Source organism: Musa acuminata, chromosome BXJ2-1 (genome assembly GCF_036884655.1).
Source record: "Musa acuminata AAA Group cultivar baxijiao chromosome BXJ2-1, Cavendish_Baxijiao_AAA, whole genome shotgun sequence".
NCBI classification, from domain to species: Eukaryota; Viridiplantae; Streptophyta; class Magnoliopsida; order Zingiberales; family Musaceae; genus Musa; species Musa acuminata.
Genome location: NC_088338.1, coordinates 38,976,346 through 38,996,823, shown reverse-complemented (window position 1 = coordinate 38,996,823; position 20,478 = coordinate 38,976,346). Strand labels below are relative to the sequence as shown.

At 35.8% G+C, this 20,478-nt stretch overlaps 1 protein-coding gene across 1 annotated transcript in view; it reads right to left on the bottom strand.

The window, feature by feature from the left end:
- LOC104000536 (uncharacterized) overlaps positions 1–20,478 on the bottom strand; it is a 58,076-nt gene that overhangs the window by 20,816 nt on the left and 16,782 nt on the right. The window contains exons 12-15 of the mRNA XM_018824350.2: positions 12,054–12,387; positions 11,614–11,768; positions 11,198–11,416; positions 2,648–2,834 (exon numbers count right to left, since the gene is read on the bottom strand). Coding sequence (XP_018679895.2) covers positions 2,648–2,834; positions 11,198–11,416; positions 11,614–11,768; positions 12,054–12,387 — 895 coding nt within the window. The remainder of the gene's footprint in view (positions 1–2,647; positions 2,835–11,197; positions 11,417–11,613; positions 11,769–12,053; positions 12,388–20,478) is intronic.

Here is a 20,478-nt window from a genome sequence, read left to right as displayed (position 1 = left end):
GGGGATCAGGCACGTAGGTAATTATCTTTAAGTCAAGTGGGAGATTGTTAATTACAAGTGTCATACAAGCCAATCACGTGTGTGATGACACTTGTGATCCGTTGCACAATCTCTTTTGGTTAATAATGTTATTTTCTCACTCTAAATTGCATGATAAATATATATTATAATGTCCTTGAATTTATGCAATGAAAATTTGACCATGACGAGATCATGATAATGAGACCAATTCTCTTTAAACACAGATCCTAAATATTCCTGATTATATGTTACTCGAGAAAGACATCGAGATAACCGGACAGATCGGTGTACTATATATCCATCCATATGATGGAGACAACTAGTCTCATAGTTGCTTTTGTGGGGACACTAAGAATATAGTGCACGTGTTCATTAGAGAATAAGTTTACTAAATGATCCGCTTATAAAATATTGGATGTTAATGATACCTCATCGTCAGACAACGATTCTGTAGTCTTAATTGTATATTTTCTCCCTGGACTTGAGACACCAAGGATGCTTTGTTTGAGTCCTTCATTCTTTGATACTGGACTTATAGGTCTAGAAATTCCAAATCTAGTACAGTCGGTCATTGGGAATAGCAACCAACCTTACGAAGACAATTGTCAATAAAGGATTATCTACGCTCGGTATTAGGAGAGGAATATCTCGTGTGTTCTCACTCAAGCAAATCCGTGGCTAGGGTCGATCGGATTGAGAGATAAGGAGTTCTTTGGGAGAATCTGATAAGAGTGAGACTCGGATGGATTCCATATAAACCTGACAGCACTACGCTCAATATACGATCTTTGAGATATTAGATGGATAAGGGACTATAGATATACGGTAACTGAGGGCAATTAGGTCTAATGGATTAAATCCCCTTTATGGACGATGACGTAATGGCCTAGTACATCTATAGTCAATGAGTTGAGTGAGTAAATTATTATAGAGATCATAATTCACTTAGTTAGAAGGAGTTCTGAGTGAGAAGGGGTTCTGACAAGTACAACTTATGGCCAGCTCAGTATTGGGCCTAGAGGTTTACACACATAGGTGGATGATGCGATGAATAGGAAATTGAATATGTGATATCTAATAAACCTCTTTTAACTTCTTAATGGATCAATTGGGTAAGACCCAATAAAGCATGAAGCTTGAAGTGATTATTGGACGGGGATCCAATACCCATTAAGCCTTTACATGAGAATCCATGAGGGTTACCTAGAAGGGGCTCTTTATAAATTGGAGTGGTTGAGCATATTAGCACTGAATTAATGATTACTGATCCTTTGACTAAGGGCATACCACCTTTAAAATTCAAGGATTATGTAGAGAAAATATGACTTGGTTTCACTTTGTAATTGTATTTATTATTGAAACTCTTATATATTGTGATGTTTTCTCAAATTATGTGCACATTAATTTATTTGAGAAAATATATTTGTACTAAACCAAGAATAAAGATAAAGTTTGCTCATTAAGTAATGTTACCACATTAGAATTAATACTTGAGAAACTAAGTACATTGTAATACATGGATGATAATACTTGCTCTTAGAGGACTTATCGCTATGATTCATGTATTTGGTTCGATAAGATTAATTTGTCATTAAATTAAACATATGGACTAAGTCGGAGAATGTAACCATTCTCATTAAATTTCTTCATTTATTATGCAACTATTCTCATATTAAATTTCTCCATTCATTATTATTAAATTTCTTTATTCATTATGGTCCAAACATCTTGAACTTGAATTAATCCTTGAACGTTATGGAGGTTGATGATAATGGAGAAAAATGTTCTTGATGGTAGAACGTCTATATATAAATGAGTTTTTTATCCCTGGGCTCTGTCTCTATTTTAAGAATTTTTTTACCATCTAAACTGAGAATTGTGAACAAGTGCCAAAATACTAAGAGAAACCATTTCTGAAATTCTCAACAATAATGGCAGGACATATGTAATTTTCATATTAGTAATTTCCCATTAGTTCTTTGTGTTTCTATTTTGGTGTTTTAGAAACACATTTAGGTCTTAAATTGTTTTACAATATAAACATATGCTTGTCCACAATAGACAAGATTGATTTGATGAGTTAAGTTGAGATTGCACCTTTAATCATACATCAAGTTATTACTTGCAATCAGCAATAGAGAGATCTAATACATAATCATGTACTTTGCACATGAAGAAACCTTCTGGACCACAACGACATTTGAGAAGCCCTTGTTGGGTCATTATAGCAAACATGAACTCAGGTTATGATCAGCTATAATATAGTTAAACTTCTGTATTTCTGTGAAATGTAAGTTAATTCTTCCAAAATTCATTGTGTACCTAAGTGGCTTATAGTACTTAGATCATGTAATAAATAATTGTGCCTAGAATCAATGAGTTATCAGCCATTAACACAAATGCTGTTCTTTCCTAGATAAACTAACAATGATGACAACCAAAAACTATACATTGGCCATTCCCAGGTATCTCTGCAACCAATTTCTAAAACACATATAATTTAGTAGCCTGCTGCTATTAGGAAACAAATAGTTAAAATTTAAATCAGTTTAGAGAAGGTTGGGTGCTAATTATTGTTACCACTGAGGAATTTAAACTTAATAACTGGTAAAACTTATCAGATCACCTGAAGCGTTGGGGGCCTTAAGGAGATTCGATCACTTGTGGCAACTTGTGGGCTATCAACTGCAATAAGTGCCAACTCTCCATGCTCAGCAAATGCCCTACTTTGAGCTTCTTGGGCTTTCATTTCCTCCTTCTTTCTCTTGGTTTCCAGATCAATTGGTGCAACTCCAGCATCTACAAAAACACATCTATAAAGCACAAAGCAATTAGACTTATGAAAATAGGCATTTGGTCAAAAGGGATACCACTTATTGATGCTTGAAAAAATTCATCTTATTGATGCTTGAAAAAATTCATCTTATTGATGCTTGAAAAAAAAGCACAAACCAAACAATTCATCTTATTGATGCTTGAAAAAATTATTAGTGTGGAGACTGCTAAACTAAGAAAATCATAAAACAAAAGGGATACCACTATAAACTTTATGACATGTTAGATGCCTAAACAAGGAGTAAATCTGATGGAAAGGAATTGAAAAGCATTCCAAGATCCTGAACCACCTAGGAATGTTCCAGTTTTTTTTAGACAATGTATTTACAAGTTGAATTGGTCCTGCATTTTGAAACTTATCCAAACCTATTGATAACAAGTCCCAAGATATGTATATAAACTAATTTGCTTCCAATGTGATTAAAGCAAGTTCATCTTATTTGTATCAGACTCTGCATCAGCTGGTTAGGGCCACTTAGAAGCTAGAATCAGAGAATTCCATCTACTGTGATAAGGAATACGATATGTAGAAAACACAGACACAAATAATCATTTGCTTAACTAATGCTCTTTGTAAAAAATCTCATGATTAAGAGATTCTGAATTTCATAATTAAGATATTTTATAATCTCATAATTAAGAAAATTCATCCTTTGTTTTGGACCACTCAGTCTGTATCAAATCAGCCCATATTATAGGAAATAAATTAGAATGAAATATTATACATAATCATTTTCATTAGTTGTACAGGTTATAATTAGCCTATATATGTCTTCCTTTGTATACAGAAAAGATTAATGAATGAGAAAAATTATATTCTCTTGTGTTTACGGTATCAAAGCCTGGGTTCTATAGGAATCATTTTTTTTCTTTCTTTCAACCTTAATTGCTGAAAGTCCTCAATTCTGTCACTGTCCAAATCAGCCCCAACTACTTCTTTGTTTGCTTATGAGAAACCTATGCTACTATGTTTGGAGGAGAGAAGATGAAACCAATGCCTCCATCTCCAACAAGCAGCTTAGGTGACAATCTATCCTTGCTGATTACAACGTATAATCTCAATGGACAAAAATTTCTTTATTGATCTCAGTCCATAAAATTGTATATTCGAGAAAGAAGAAAGATCGACTATTTGACCAAAACAACGACACCTGCAGAGGATGATTCCAAGTTCGAAGTATGAGATTCTAAAAATACCATGATCATATCATGGTTGATAAACTATATAGAACCAGAAATTAGCCAAACATATATATTTTTACTAATAGCAAAAGAGTCATGGGATGATGTGGTCGAGATATATTCAAATATGAGAATTTCAGGCCAAGTATTTGATATCACAAACAAGATCAAAGAGATTAAACAAGGTAATACTAGTGTTACAAAATACTTTAATATCTTGAAGACATTGTAACAAGAGCTTGATATTTTTTATGATTTTGAGTGGTCATGTGTTGCTGATAGTGTTCAATACATAAAAATGCTTGAGAGGGATCGAGCATTTTAGTTTTTGGCAAGTTTAAACAAAGAAATAGATGAAGTTTGCGGACAGATATTGGGGAAGGATCCATTGCCAACTCCCCAAACTATATTCTCCTAAGTTAGGAGGGAGGAAAGTAGAATACAAGTCATGATACAATCTTCCACTCCATCTATAGTTGTGAAAAATTATGTACTAACTATGACAACTGAAATTAATTCTTTTGCTAATGTTATGAAACATAAATAAAGGAAGGGAGATGATAAAAGAAAATTATGGTGTTATTTTTGTAATAAACTAACACACATAAGAGAAACTTGCTGGATGATACATGGAAAACTAACAAACCGGAAGAACAATCGAGTTCTAGATAAGGCTAATAGCTAAGAATTTTAAATAGATAATCAATCTGCCAACACCTCTAAAGGAGTCAAAACGGCTCTATTCAATAAGAAACAAATTGAGCAATTGTTTAAGTTTCTAAACCAGTCCTAAAATCCTAATCCTTCTCCTTCATTAGCTTCCTCTTTGACTAAGAAAGGTAATTGTTAACAGCCTTATCTGCCTCTTTCGGTCTTAAGGCTCCTTGGATCATAGATTCAAGTGCAACAAACCATATGACTAGCCTTTCACACTTGTTTTCCTCATCAGTGATTTAAAAAGTGCTAGGCACCAAAAGACGCCAAGGTCCAAAAACGCCCGAGGCATTAGGCGCTCGCCCGAGCAAAGTAAGACGCTAAAATATAAAAATATATAACCCAGGCGCTCGCTCGAAGCATCCGGCGCCTAGGCTCGGGCGAGCGCCCAAGCGGCGCCTCTTTGAAGCGCGCTGCCTAGAAATGAAGCGAGGCGCTCGGGGTCACCTCGCCTCGCCCAAGCGCCTAGGCGAGCGCCCAAGTGCCTATTGTAATCACTGTTCCTCCTACACACCTTGTCTTGGAAACTCTAAACTAAAAGTTGCTGATGGATCACTTTCTTCTATAGCAAGAAAAGGCACAATGGTAATTTCAGATTTTATTGTATTAAATTCTATACTTCATGTTCTTAACTTGTCTTGTAACTTCTTGTTTATTAGAAACTCACAATGGATTTGTATTGTATTGCCAAATCTTTTCCTTCTCATTGTGAATTTTAGAACCTATATTTGGGGAAGACGATTGGCAGTGCTAAAGATAATGAAGGACTTTATTATCTTGAAAAGGATGATACTTGGAATGGATAAGATCAGTTGACAATAAATAGTAACACTCCTACTAATAGTAAAATAATGTTGTGGAACTATAGACTAGGCCACCCAAGCTTTCCTTATTTGCAAAATTTTTTACCGTCAAACAATAATAGTTCTTTATTTCAATGTGAAATTTGTCAATTTTCTATGCAACATCAAACTATTTTTCTTTCTCGACTTTACAAAGAATCCAAACCATTTATTCTTATATATAGTGACATTTGGGGTCCTAAAGTAACAATTTGTCTAGAACCAAATGATTTATAATATTTATTGATGACCGTACAAGAATATGTTGGCTTTACCTCTTAAAAGAAAATTTTGATGTTGAAAAACCTTTTAAAAACTTTTATACCATGATCCAAAATCAATTCCAAACAAATGTACAAATTTTGAGAATTGACAATGGTAGAGAATACTTTAATACCATTCTTGGTTCCTACTTGTTAAAGTATAGAATAATCCACCATACTTCATTTGTTGATAGCTCCCAATAAAATGGTATTGACACCTACTTGAAGTAGTATGCTCTCTTTTATTTACCACTTATGTTCCTAAATATCTTTGAAGAGATGTCATTCTTCCCAAGGTTTTTAATTTCGTACCGAATTGGCGTTTTGAGTTTTGCTCGATACAATACGATACGGGCGTACCTAGCAGTATGCTAGGGCTTACCGCTCTGTGTGTATGTGTGTGTGCGAATATATATATATATGTGTGTGTGTGTGTGTGTGTGTGTATTATATAAAAATATAAAAAATAAGAAAAAGGAGGCATACACTACCTCGGTGGCATCGCCTCCTTTTCTTCTCCTCGTCAAGTCAAATGAGGAGAAAACACGGTCTTCTCCTCATCTGTGGCGTTTGGCGAAGACGTTGAAGGCCGTAGACGTCTCCAAAGAACAAGGTGAAGGCTGCAAGCGTCTCCAGCCTTCGGCGAAGAACGAGGCGAAGAAGAAGCCGAGCCGCCGCCTCTCCGTTACCTCCTGGATAGGGATCGTCAAGGGAGGGCAGCGCCGGATCGGGAAGCGTCGAGGTTCTCCCAATTCTCCCTCTACTTTAAGCACCTTCTCCCTCGACCTTCTTCTTTCCTCACCGCAGCCAGGCTGATACAGCCCGATAGCGGGTGGCGACGATCAAAATATCGACCGTTACCACCCGATACAATCCTATATCATCTGATATGGGGCTAGGTCAATGGTACTGCCCGATAGCAAGCGGTCTACTGGCAAACCGATACGTACTACTCGGTATAGGCGGTATCACTCGAAATTAAAATTCTTGATTCTTACTACTTCATATTTAATTAATCAAACAGCTACCAAAATATCTAATCTTCAAACACCTCTTGATCATTTGTCCTCCATTTATCCACATGTAAAATTGTTTAACTCTTCCACGTAAAGGTAGTTAGGTGCATTTCTTTTATCCATATTTATAACCATCATTGAAGCAAACTTAAACCTTGTGCATTAAAGTGTATGTTCATTAGCTACGCCTTGTCTCAAAAGGGTTACAAATATTATGATCATATATCAAACAAAAAGTATATCACTATGGATGTCACATTCTTTAAGAGAATTTTAACCAAGAAGACTATTTTTAGGAATATCAATCTTGATTTCTTTATTAGATTCATCTCCTGCTTTCACTCTACCAAACTTACCTGCCAACAACTAACTAGTCCTATTGATACTCCGGAATCCAAATTTCCAGCACCATAACATAAATCTCAAATGCCACAACATGCTATTGGACAGTCTAGTTCAAGGGGAGAAATCACTATGATTGCACCTAAGCTTCATGTGTATTTAAGACAGTGAAATTTAGGAAAGGTCGATGTTTACCCTCCCGAGTACTGCTAAGAGTTTGAATCGATAGCAGATCCAGACACAAGTAACTCTATTCCTTCCTTAAATCTCTCAAATCTTGATGTTCCCATTGCCATTTGAAAAGGAATTAGATCTTATATGATACATCCTATATTTAAATATATATCCTATCATAGATTGTCTCCAGCCTTTAAAGCTTCTACACCTCACTTGTCTAGTTTAAAAATTTAAAAAATATATATGATGCTCTATTAATTCCAGAATGGAGAGAGTTATGGAGGAGATGAGAAATCTTTAAAAGAATGATACTTGAATTGTGGTGCATCTGCAGAAGGGGAAGAATCCAATGGGATGCAAATAGATGTTTACTGCTAAATATAGGGCAGATGATTCTATTAAAAGATACAAAGCCAGATTGGTTGCAATAGGATTTACTTAAATATATGGTATTGATTACTAAGAAACATTTGCTCCGATTGCAAAACTAAATACTATTCGAGTATTGTTATCCCTTGCAGCTAATTTTGAATGATCTTTACATTAATTAGATGTGAAAAATACCTTTCTCGATGGAGAGCTAGGGGAAGAAGTGTACATGGATCTGCCACCCGACTTTGAGAATTTGCATGGTGTGCAAATTGAGAAGACCTCTTTATAGTCTTAAGCAATCACCACGTGTGTGGTTTGAGAGGTTGACAAGGTTAGTTCGTGGCCATAGTTACACTCAAAGTCACTCGGACAGTACAATGTTCTATAAACACTCAGATAAGAGAGATAATTACTATTCTTATAGTTTATGTTGATGATATTATCATAACAAGTAATGATGTCTCAGAATTAAAGAAATTGAAGTATATCCTAGCCAAAGAGTTTAAAATTAAAGATCTTAGCTAGCTAAGATATTTTTTGGGCATAAAAATATCAAGATCAAACAATGGGATATTTGTTTCACAACGAAAATACACCCTAGATCTTATAGAAGAGACATGGATGCTTAGTTATAAACTTATGGACACTCCAATAGATCTCAATCATAAATTGAGATGTCCTTTTCAAAGAGCCATGGTAGATGCAATCAAATATCAAAGATTGGTAGGTCAGTTGATTTACCAATCTCATACTCACCTAGACTTGGCATTTGCAGTGATTGTAGTGAATCAATTTATGCATTCACCACATGGAGAACAACTAGAGATAGTATACAAGATCCTTAGATATCTGAAAAGGACTCTAGGCAAGGGATTATTATTCAAAAAGGACAAGTATATAAGAATTGAGACCTCCATTGATGTTGATTGGGCAAGATCAATAAGTGATCAGAGATCAACTTCAGTATATTGTACATTTATTGGAGTTGGTGACTTGGAGGAGCAAGAAGCAGACAGTAGTTGCTAGTAGAAGTAATGCTGAAGCAGACTTCAGTAGTAACATAAGGTATTTGTAAACTCTTATGGTTAAAAATGCTTCTAAAAGAATTACGAATACCCACTGAAACTTTTATGAGGCTATACTATGAGTCTATGACAATAAGGCTACTATCAACATTGCTCATAATCTAGTGCATCATGATAGAACAAAACATGTTGAAGTAGATTGACATTTCAAAAAGGAGAAAATTGAAGAAGGAAATGTATACATACCTCATATTCTTACAAAGAAGCAACCAACATATATTCTTACTAAACGGCTTCAAAGATCTTATGAGGATCTAACTAACAAGTTGGGAATTATTGACATCTTCGAGGCAGCTTGAGAGGTAATATAGAAAATCCTATGATTAAGAGATTTTGAATCTCATAATTAAGAAATTTTATAATCTCATAATTAAGGGAATCTATCTCCTATTTTGGGTCACTCAATCAGTATCAAATCAGTCCATATTATAAGAAATGAATTAGAATAAAATATTATAGAAAAATCAATTTCCTTAATTGTACATATTATAATCAACTGCCTATATATGTCTTTCTTTATATATAAAAAAATTAATAAATAAAAAATTATATTCTCTTGTGTTCATCCTCTGATTAATTTATGAAGAAATATGAAAATTGCTTTATCAAGACAAAATTTGTTTTATAAGGAATAGTTAGATTCAAAGTGGGACAAGGCAATGGGTATCTAGTCCACCGTTTCACGTGACTGCAATGAAAAAAAAAAATTATAATTTACGATCACTAGAATTAATATAACAAACAAGTAAAATAAATCATGGACAGTTATTTTTGTACTTCTGTCATGATAAAGATGACCAAGCTACTATAGAATATCCTCAAACCTTGTATTAATGAGAGCCTTATATATCCTTTTTTTATTTTTATTTTATACATGTGCATGATGCAGATAATTATAAGCAATCATTAATAGTAAATTACGATGATAAGGACATTTAGTCCCACATTGGTTGAGGAGTAGGAGAACCAAGGGCTTATAAGTCCGTCAGGTCACCCTTACACTCAGAGGTGCCTTTTGAGGCCCACAAGCTCCGAAAGGGCAAAACCGTGTAGGCACGCTCAAAGTGGACAATTCCTCGTGAGCCTACGAAGTCGCACCAATGACGACCAAATATTGACTTATCAAATTGGTGCTAAAAGGAGGACCATGAGCCCTTGACTCTCTTACAAGAGGGAGCACTGATAAGGACATTTCATCATACATTGATTGAGTAGGAGAACCAATAGCTTATAAGTTCGCCGAGTCACCCTTATACTCGGAGGCGCCTTTTGGGGTTCACAAGCTCCGAAAGGGCAAAACCATACGGGCACGCTCAAAGCGAACAATTCCTCACGAGCCTATGGGGTCGCACCAACTATAACCAAATGTTGACTTATCATATTAGCACTAGAAAGATGGCCATGAACCCTTGGCTCCCCTATGGGGGGAGCATTAATAAGGACATTTAGTCCCACATTGATTGAGTAGGAGAACCAATGGCTTACAAGCCCGTTGGGTCACTTTTACCTTTAAAGGCTTAAGCCCCGAAAGGGCAAAACCATACGAGCACATCCAAAGCGGACAATTCTTCGCGAGCCTACAGGGTCGCTCATGTTGACTTATTACATGGTAATAAAAACATCTACAAACTTGAACCAAAATAACAAATTCAAGTGTGATTTATACATATGAGAGAAATTCTAAATACTATTTATCACAATAACTATAAACTGATGCATCTTTAGATTTGACTAAAAAAGCAATAAAAGAGAGAAAAGGTAATTATTTTGTCTTTATTACTCCTCACTGCCCAAATAACTGGTTCATGAGATTAATAATGAAACAAATAAGTAGTTTTCACTAACTTCTTTTGCAATTAGACAGCTTTCCAATCAAATTAACTTCAACTTACCAGTCCATGACAAAAAGGTGCAAATGTTATCTTTTCTTAATCACCAATATTGAACTTAACTAACATTGTACAAATTATCAGCAATTGGAGGAAGATACTCCTATTTCGTGATATATGGAGAGGATGAAACAAGAACCTTTTGAGTGGAGTAAACTAGCTTGTATATGCACTAAGCTGGTCACTATAAGTAATTAATAGGGTTACTGTTTTGTTCCACCAGATGTTTTCTGGTGGATTGTCCAAAAAACAGGTGCATGTTTCAAAAAATTCACATTTTTGGGTTTTTTTTTTTTCATTCTGTCATGACAACAGTACATACTGTGTCAACCAACGTGCAGAGCATGGGGGTCAGGTGCTGAAATTAAGTCCTTGACATACCTCATGTGCATATGCATCAGAACATATTCAATGAATATAACTATCTTGAGAAGTGATTGGTATATCTGTATATCTTACTCAATTGTAGTTGGTGTAGCAACAAAAAGCTGCCTGTGATGCCAGACAGCACAAGTAGCAAAGGGAATTGCCACATCTCCCAGATATCTAAACTGAGGGCGCAAGGAAGATATAACAATGTATTGATGATAAGCAAAGGCACAATATTCAACAGTTCGATCCCATGCAGTCCACTCTGGCTGGGAAAGAAGGCCACTCACAGGCTGGTAGGTCTCCCAACTGCAATGTTTAAATGATAAAGAAGTCATCTCTGATAAAAAAAAAGGATACACTAACACAGAAGAAAACTACAGCTAAAATAAAAGGGTATGAGATACTTATATAGATAATGGCAATGTACAACTGTGATTAATCAATTCAATAAACAAAATACTGAAAAAAAATCTCAAATGTGTGTGCAGTAAAACTCATGCCACCTGTATAGCTGGAAGTTCTGAGGTGCAGCACCCACAGCAGGTTTTTTGGAAGAAAAAGGATCGTCAGCTGCACCAAAAGACGACATAACTCCACTGATCCTCCGTGATGTTCGATATGCAACACCAAGCAATGCACCACCATGCAATCCAATTACCTTCAAAGCAAGATTGTTAATATAGAAAACAGTTAAATCTACCAATTTGAACAAAATGCTTTTGGAATATATCAATCAGAAAACACTGCACTATGATAGACCATAGGCAGCAAAAAAACATACATGTGGAACCATAGGCAGAGAGACATTCAGTAACCATAAATCTTAAGAAGACTTGGGTAACTATATACAAGAACTATTTATTAGCATGTGTTGCATGAACAGAAACTTAGCCACTTCAATAGTTCAATAAGATAAGAAGAATATTAGGTGATGAAAACATACTGGATCACTACGACCTTCAATAGACCTTGCCATGACATGTGAAGTCCCATCATCCAGAAGAATACGCACTTGTACAGTTGCTGCAGAAGCTGCACTAGCAGCTGCTGCAGCAGCTTGAGCAGCTGCAGCAGCAGCTGCAGCTTCTTTTGCTTTTTTAGATGAACCCCCTTTAATAATTGGTATTCGAGGAGGCAATGAAGTTTCTGCTAAAGCATATCTGTCACCACATGTATCCCAAGCGAAAAGTCTTCCAGTCCCTGAATCAACAACTGACCAATCACTGGCCTTGTACACATAAAACGAAGGAATATCGGGCTGTACGATTGCTACATACCTAAATAAATAAAAAAATGAGAAAACATTAGCACAATAACACTTGCAGAAGAATGTACTAATTTAATTTAGTTTTATATACACGCCAAATATGAATAAGAACTAATGTTTGCTATACCACCCGAGTCAATACAATACAGACGGTACAAACTAATTTGACTGGTGACCAAGACTCAGATTGCCCAAGTCCTCGTCGACACGCCTTAGCATACCATGTGTTAATAGATCTATGAGATGACTTCGATACCTAAAATGATGAACCCTGGTATGAACAATACAATAGATTCTTTAATTAGGTAGCAGACAATATGTTTCAATTTATCATATGATTTGATTGGTGATTATAGTAAAGATCATTAGTTAGATGGTGGGCCTTGTTGTATGGCTACTCCTTTGGATCTAGGTGACTAGATTTTAAATCACAAGAATGGCTTTTTTTTCTTTAAAAGGGTAATGCAGTGTATATTGACTCTCCCTAAACTTTGCATTGATGGGAGCTTATCCACGGAATCACCTAATTAAGATCATAACAAGCATAGTACTTTATCTTATGCTGTGCCTTATTGGTTCATACTGGTATACTGATCAGCTATTAGTACGATACGTACTAAACTTTACTGAGCCATACCACGTGTATCGACACATGATACATGAGGGCATACCAATGTACTACCCATACCGGTCCCTTGTCTGATCGATACATACTGCCCATAGTGAGTAGTATGTCACAGTACGATAAACCTTGCTTTATCTGTTATCGACAATTAAAAACTTGATATGTATGAAAATTTTTTCGATGCTCGGAAGTTCTAGACTCCTATATCGTTCAAAATGCAAATGTAGCAAAAGTCTCCTGTGGAATTAGATGTGAACATGTTATCTAGACTAGCATATTTATGTGTCCTACGTTTTAGATTTGGGTAGAAAAGAGGGACTTTATAAGCTTAATCTTATCCGAAACCCCCTGCCTGTTAGATATAATCAAGCTGCTATTGGCTCTCTATAATTTAGATCTACCATCTTTCAAAATCCAAGGAAAGATGACAAATATAGCAGCTAGAATCAACAGAAATGGCTTTGATAGCTACTGAACTGTTCAAGGGAAGCAAAAGAAGAACTGATTACAAAGTAAAAAAAAGAACATGCCATTACTGCCAACTTATGAGGGTTAATCATAGGGCTACCAGTGGAGGCATTATTTAGGTTGAAAGCAGTGTTTTGAAAATACAATTACCTGGGCACCCAAGCGAGACGAGGCAAAGCCTAAGTGCCTCGAGGAGGATTTGAGTGAGTCACTTTAAACAGGCATGACTTACACATGCACTTGAGCCTAGGCGTTGGCAACTCAGGTGTGCACTTGAGTCAATGATGCCTAGGTTAGCCTCGGTCAATCAAATTGAATTAGTTGGTTCAGCTCAACCAACTATTTCAACCACTTATCTCCCCACACCCGACCCTTTATACCAGTGGGAGAGAAACCTTACACCATCGCAGTTGTTTGTTTTTGTGTCCTTTGTTCCTCTATCGTAAGTCGTTGGTTACTCTCTTTCTCTACCTTACATGGTTGACCATAGCCGCATGAACCTCACTTTAGCCCGAGATTGCAACCTTCCTTTGTTATATGTTGCTGCCTTCCTTTGCCAAGGTGTCATATTTTGCTGCCTTCCTCCTTGGCTCCACCTTATACACCACTGCCTTCCTCCACCAACCATTGTCTATAATTTCTCTATCTCCTCTTACTCCTAATATAGGTACCCATAACAATGCAACTTTGATCTCTGCTCCTATTTCCTGCAAATGATCTCAGCTTGAGCATTGTTAGGACAAAACAACACCTTGTTAGGACTTTCCATCACCCTATTAGATGAAAATAAACTTGATTGAGCACCCTAACTTTCCATCACCCTATTAGATGAAAATAAACTTGATTGAGCACCCTAACTTTCCATCACCCTATTAGATGAAAATAAACTTGATTGAGCACCCTACTAGGACAAAAAAAATAGCCTATAGCTGTAGCATAGTGCGTGATCTATTGATCCTTTCTATATTTTAGAACAATGACTAGTGTAGAGAGTAACTCGAAAGAATCATCATCAAAGAACTCAAGAAGGATCAAGGTTAGAAATACAACTATGTAAAGGATCCTAAAGATTCTAATGTCATGACTTTTACTTTCTACGAGAAAACCACTGAGGTGGCATTCTTCACGCAAAACAACATCAAATCCGGAACTTTAAGAATGCATCATTATGGAAAAAGTCTCTTTGATGTAGAACAAGAGTTACAGAGCTATAGAATGATAGAAAGATACATAAGACCAAATCTTATAGCATGGTAAGTAATTTCGAATGGTATCGCCCAGTACAGGTGGTACGTACCAGTCCAACGGCATACCAGTACGCGGACCGCCTACTACCGGACGGACCGTGCTACAGTGCTATAGTAATAAACTGTAGTAGTGCTACAGTGCTACAGTAAGAGAAAATCGCTCGATAAGCCCTGATGTACCGTTCGATATGCCAATACCGTACCATACCGAGCCAACCTCGAAACACCGATACGGTACAGTATTGCATACCTTGTCTTATAGTATTCTACTAGAGAATGATGATATTTAGAATTTTGGAGATGTATGTTGAAGAGGAAGATGATATAGAAAATATCAATGATAGTGGGGAGAGAGTTCTGGATAGAAGAGGAAAAGACAAGGTATGCAATCTCCAAGTTTATTTTGATATTTTCTATATCATCTTCCTCTTCTATCCAGAACTCTCTCCCCACTATGAAAGAATGGGGAGAGAGTTCTTTTCAAAATATAGTTTGAAATAGTTTAGATATAAAACTATTTAAAACTATTTAAATATAGTTTGCTCTGTAAGATTTTTTAATTATAAGTTTAGATAGTTTTTAAACTATCTAAAAATAGTTTAAAACTATCTAAACTAATTAAAAAAATCTTACAGAGCAAACTATATTTAAATAGTTTTAAATAGTTTTAAAACTATTTAAAACTATCTAAACAAGATAACTTTAATTATCTTCCAAGAACGATTCAATACATTGCTTGCTTCTCCTATCAAGTTAGAATTCCCCTTAATGCTTCTTGTTTAGATAGTTTTAAATAGATAATTAAAGTTATTGGAAGATATGATCCTAAATTAAAACATCTTATCATGAACTGATAGTTGCATTACTAAAAAGAGAGTAAAACTATACAAATGACTTATTGAAGGGCCATAAGAATGCATGGCAAGGTATGGTTGCTCTATTATATCACATGTTAGAACTGATAGGAGTCAAAGGAGTATAATCAATTTTATAATCATATATTTTTTAGGAACTATATTTGTGAAATCAATAGATACACCTTCCTTTATGAAATCTAGAAAAAAAAATACTTTTATTGCTTGACAAGTTTATAAAAGAAATTCGAGAATAATATATTATGCAAGTTGTAATAGATATAGTTGTTTCAATTGTCTATTATAGCTTATACAATTTTTTTTTAATGTTTTAAACTTATAATTACTTTAAGTCTCTAATTTGAATAGAAGCAACCATCTTATGAATTTTATTCTCCATAAATTACTCCAAGCATAAAAGTTGCACTTGTATTCGACTCTATATGAGGCACATTAAGTTAATATAAAATTACAGGATATTACAAAGATTATAGACATCAAGAAGATCTCAGAGAGGATCATTTTTGTTGCTAGAATTATGTACAATCATATTAGGGCTTTGAGCATATCTAGATTTTAGAGAATTTATAAGCAACAAGGAATTGGTAAGATATGGTCACTCAATTTTTCACTTTATTTTTGATATTGTAAAGTGTATACAAGCAAAAGCACAACCTTAGAAATATAGTTATCTTGTTGCAATGAGTGACAAGTAAATGAGCAAAAGGCAATAGAGCAAGTGATATTATCTTAATATCATTCTTTTGGAATAATATGGTCTATGCATTAAAAATAATAGGCCTTTTTGTTCAAGTTTTTCTTCTCACAAATAATGAGAAAAGACCAATAATGAATTATATTTATGAGCCTATGGATAGAACTAAGGAAATAATTCAAATATCTTTTGATAAAACTAAAGAAAAGTATAAGAATATCTTGGCCATCATAGATATAAGATGATAATACAACTTCATCAAACACTACATATAGCGTAACACTATTTAAACTCAAAATTCTTTTATAAAAACCCTTCCATTAAGTTTGATGCAAAAATTATATTTAGGTTATATCAGTGCATTGCAAGATTGGTTCATAATATTGAAGTTCAAGATAAGATCATAAATTAATTATCTTTATATAAGAATAATGAAAGTCTCTTTGAAATTTTTATAGCAATTCGATCAAGGGCTACTAAGTCCTTAAATATTTATAACTATATATAATTAACATCATGTACATTTTTAAAATATATTATTATTAATAATTAAATTTAAATTTACACCTGAGTGTAGTGATTTAAAAAGCATTAGGCGTCAAAAGACGCCAAGGTACAAAAATGCCTGAGGCGCTAGGCGCTCGCCCAGGTGCTTGCCCGAGCGAAACGAGGCGCTAAAATATAAAAATATATAAATTAATTAATAAATTTAATTATTTAAATAAAAATATGATATTAAATTAAAAAAATCTTACAGAATCACAATATCATATTAACAAAAAATCTCAAAATTTTAAATAATAACAATAATTTTAAATAAATAAAAATTAACAGTATTAAAATCAAAATAATATATTATTAATCTAATAAATAAAAAAAATATTATTACTAGTATATAGTTAGCAGTATACTGTTAAAATACTATTAACAGTATACTATCGAGTCGATGTGAGTAGAGGGAGTAAGAGTAACAGTAGCAACAATGGCAACGAGAGCAGGAGCGACGATAGTGGCAATCAACGACAGCAATGGTAGTGGCAACAGCAACAACGAGCAACGGTAGCGGTGTAAGAGTAAGACTGAGGCTGCTAACTGAGAGAAGTAGCAGCGGTAGCAGGAGCGGGAGTGGGAGTCACGATGGTGACAACGGCAACTGCGACGGCGAGCAACGATAGCAACCGCAAGCGGCGACAGTGGCAGTAGTAGCGGAGAGCAGCGATAGAGAAGGCAGGCAACGATTGTAAAGAGAGGCAACGACAGTAGAGAGGAAATGTCAGCGGCAGAATCACGAGCAGGGTTAGGGTTGGGGAAGTTGCGAGAGGGATGTTAGGAGGTTAATATCGATCACTTGGTTTAACCCGAGCGCTCGCTCGAAGCACCCGATGCTTGGGCTCGGGCGACGCCTCTTTGAAGCGAGGCGCTTGGACATGAAGCGAGGCGCTCAGGCCTCGCCTCGCCCAAGCTCTTAGGCGAGCGCCCGAGCGCATATTGATATCGCTGGCTGGGTGGTGGGGCCTATTTAAAAATTTCACATTGAACTTATAGCAATTAGTTATCAAAATTCAATGTTTAATTTGATATGAGTGAAATTAGAGTGCATTTGAGAATGTAAGTATATAAGAATATTTTAATTTTAACTAATTTATTTTTTTAGACATTGATGCAACAAAGTAGATCTTTAATGTACATAAAATATAATCAAGCATTAAAGGCTTGCTACAATTTGCAAGAGTGCATTGATCCATTTTCGTTAGAAGATATTGATGATTTAAATGAATGATCGATGGGAGAAATGGATGCTAACTAACAAAATGTTGAAGAAGAGCTTATTTTTTATGAAGATAATTTGACATGGGGAATGTAGCAAGTATTGGAGAAATGAGAATGACTACTCGCGAGAACAATTAATAAATACAAAAACCTCAATTCATAACCAACAACCATCGAAGAGGAGGAATTCATACTAATAAAGATAAATAAGAGCTTGAGTGCTACAAATTAGGTGAAGAGGAAGATGATAGCAAGAATGAAGATGTTAAAGATGACAAAGTGGATTTTTTATTAACATTAAAGTTAATCTTATTTTGTTTTTGTTATTAGATTTGGACAATGTAATTTGGTAGCTTAAATAAATGCAATTTGATTTGTCAATTTTAATTTAGTGTTCATATTTCTTAATAATAATATATTAAAATTTTAATATTCGTTGGCGTTTCACTTAGCTCGGGTGAGCATCTAGCACCTCACTTAGCTCGGGTATTTTAGCACCTTGACACCTTTTAACCAGGGTCTGCCGTACTGAACCGTACCGCCCGGTATGGGCGGTACGTACCGGTCCGACAGGTTGTCGGTACGCGGACCGCCTGTTACCGGTCCGAGTGCACTGTAGCACTGTAGTAGTGCTACAGTACTCGGCACACCTGGGTGTACCGCTCGGTACACTTGGGTGTATCGCTCGGTATACCGTACCGTACCGGTACCGAGCCCAAGTCAAAATATCGGTACGGTACGGTATTGCGAACCTTGCTTTTAACCACCTTTAACTACACTAGTTGGAAGTGTAAACAAAGATTTTACAAGTTGGACATACAAGCTCCACAATAATTCAATATTTATTGGTGCCCAATTTTGCTAGGGCGAGCGCCTAGCAACTTGTTTTGCTCAAGCATTTTAGCACCTTGGTGCCTTTTAACCACCTAGTGCCTTTAACTACATTGGTTGAAAGTGTAACGAAGATTTTAGAAGTTAGACATGCAAGCTCCACAATAATTTAATGTATATGCATTTGCAAGTATATTCCTTTAGACTCCTGCTAATCAGTTTAGGGACAACTTATAACTTTATCTAACCCAACTTACAAGGGTCTATTTTTTTAGAATTTAGACCTTGATTCACTTAGGAAAGAAAAATTGGTTTCACCAAGCCTAATTGGTTTGGATTTTGTCTTAAAATAAAGAGAAGACAAAGATGGTTCGTTACCAATAGACCAACCTAAACTACCAATAGGTCCCTAATTCCTTAAGCAAGTTCTGAACACATGAGTCACCATAAGCAAGCTAGATTTGGCTAGGCTTGGTGTCACGGACACAACTGTAAACGGGGTGATTGATGTGATGCTTATGTATTTCCGTGTATTTCGGTTTTGTTCATGCTTTGCACAGCATGTAAAGGTCTGACAGTAGGCTTAGCAACCTCATTTTCTTTGGTTTTGGTCGTCGTCTTAGGCTTGCAAACAAAAGATGTGTCATGTGGGTACTTATGGGGATTTCGATCTATAATGGACCATTTTGGATCCTTTGTTGTGCGATCATTCAGAGCTTGTGACGTTTGTTTGTAATTTGCATTGGCTATAAAGTGTTTGTTGAAATGATTACTTGTGGATCCCAAGTAAAATATTTTTTCTAACCTGTTTTCTTTTTTGTAGCTCCTAAGGGATCATAGGAAGTTTCGGAGAAGCTGACCTTTGCGGACGGACACACAAGGGTGCCACACGACTTAGGCAAAACCAGCTAAGTGTGTGATATATGGTGTTAAAGCAAGACAAGCACACAGAGAAACACTTGGCATACAAACATAGGGCATAAAGATGTAGAGAAAATGAGTCGCTCAAAGGAGCGAGCATCTAAGATTGGCATTCAGAGGAATGACCAACCTTTCGCGCAAGAGGCACCAAAAGGACAAGCAAGCTAAGAATGCGTAGCCCACAAAGGTTAGGATGGCTGAGTTTAAGCTACGACTCGACGTTGGCAACCATACTTTATGGTTCTTAAGGCAAGAGAGGTGCTTGGTAAAGGATAAGACCGTGCAAAGTGCAATGGGTTATTCAGCAACCGAAAGAGTTGTGTAAAACTCACAGAAGTGAGGAGAATTGCTAACTCAAAGAATTCATTACTCATGCTAGGGCTTGTATACGGACGATGGAATATTCGTAGTCATCCCAAGGCGACCGAAACTCGGCGCCATGGAGTATTAAAATTTTATCTCTTCAGCATGAAAAGGATACATCCGTAGGAGGCTGAAGTATGTAGCGAGTTCAGTATATTGCTAGACCTTGAGAGGTATAGTAGGGGTTGTATTGGCAAAGAGTCTCAATCTAGCAAGTGCATTCGCAAGGGTAGAACAATGCATAGTTTGTTCAGCAAGGCGGAGTAGTCTAAAGGGATGGTGGTCTCCGAAATTTCCAGAGGGAAGG